General features: G+C 39.3%; 1 protein-coding gene across 1 annotated transcript in view; it reads left to right on the forward strand.

Moving 5' to 3' along the window:
* Positions 1-1,358, forward strand: part of ubr4 (ubiquitin protein ligase E3 component n-recognin 4) — a 54,622-nt gene that overhangs the window by 45,925 nt on the left and 7,339 nt on the right. The window contains exons 84-85 of the mRNA XM_013910794.1: positions 926-1,123; positions 1,254-1,334. Coding sequence (XP_013766248.1) covers positions 926-1,123; positions 1,254-1,334 — 279 coding nt within the window. The remainder of the gene's footprint in view (positions 1-925; positions 1,124-1,253; positions 1,335-1,358) is intronic.

The raw sequence follows: 1,358 nt of genomic DNA on the forward strand, positions 1-1,358 counted from the left end.
AATCTGGAGTAGGGCTGGGCCATATCATACCGTTCAGGTAATACCAGTGTAATATTAGGCAATGATAAGAAAATGAAATATCGCAATAGAATACGGGTAAAACGCGCATGCGCAGTGCCTTTGTTTTCATACGCACATGGCAGAAAAAGCATTGCGGCTACGGAGAATGAGAAGGGCGAAAGCGGATCGTTGAATGACAGATGAACCAGAATTGGTTTATAGATGCAACTTCAGTGGTGTGGAACTGGTTTGGCTTTCGTCTGTCAGATGCACACCAAAGCACTATTTTGTAGAGCATGCAAGCAGGCCGTTGTTATTAACGTGTTTTTCGGAAAATAAGTCGCTCTTAAAATCCTTTGATTTTTCTGAAAAATTGACAGTGCCCAATATAATTCTTATGTATGAATTCTGGTTGTGCTTACTGACCTCGAACTGATTTATGTGCTACACGGCGCTCGAAAACCTGTCAAAAAATGTTTTAGTACAGTTTTAGTACTAAGCTACAGAGCTGCACCGCTTGACAGATTGTCGGAGCATTACAGCTACCGTAGTCAGGAGTCTCCCGGAGTGATATGTACTGTGCTTCAACATAATATTACTGTATTGTGTGTATAACCTCTTTTTAAGTTTTGTGGATATGTCGGCCAATTTCCACTGGAAATGCCTTTTGGTTAAACTGTCAGCAAGGAATTTGCATTTGCACTGTTAATTTTTTATATAACTTTAATGCACTTAAAAAAGCTGCTTGTTTAAGTGAAAATACATTGATTTTTTTTTTTGCGCTAATAAAGTTGTGGAGTTGTAAAGTATTTTGTCTAGTGTCAATTATATCGTTATCGCAAATTTTCAAATATATATCGTGATAAAAATTTTTGGCCATATTGCCCTGCCCTAATCTGGAGCATTTGTTTCATTCACTATCTAGGAAGAGAATGAGGTGACAGAGTTCTTTGTGACGCTGGAAAAGGATCCTCAGCAAGAGGACTTTTTGCAGGGTCGCATGCCAGGAAACCCCTACAGCAGCAACGAGCCCGGCATCGGTCCTCTGATGAGGGACATCAAAAACAAGATCTGCCAAGACTGCGACCTGGTGGCTCTTCTTGAAGATGACAGTGGCATGGAGGTAAAGTAACCTTACATTTGAGTTGCTTTGAAGGTTTCCTTTTCTTGTGAAATTATAAAAGGTGACACAGTTCAAGAAAAAATTACCAGATGTGTTTTTTGTTTTGTTTTGGGGTTTTTTTGTTTTTCAGCTTCTGGTAAACAACAAAATCATTAGTTTGGATTTGTCAGTGGCAGAGGTCTATAAGAAGGTGTGGTGTCCTACAAATGAGGTGAGACTCACATTTTCTATGAAT

The sequence above is a fragment of the Pundamilia nyererei genome, unplaced genomic scaffold (genome assembly GCF_000239375.1).
Source record: "Pundamilia nyererei isolate P.nyererei 1_Seehausen unplaced genomic scaffold, PunNye1.0 scaffold00049, whole genome shotgun sequence".
In the NCBI taxonomy this organism is placed as follows: Eukaryota; Metazoa; Chordata; class Actinopteri; order Cichliformes; family Cichlidae; genus Pundamilia; species Pundamilia nyererei.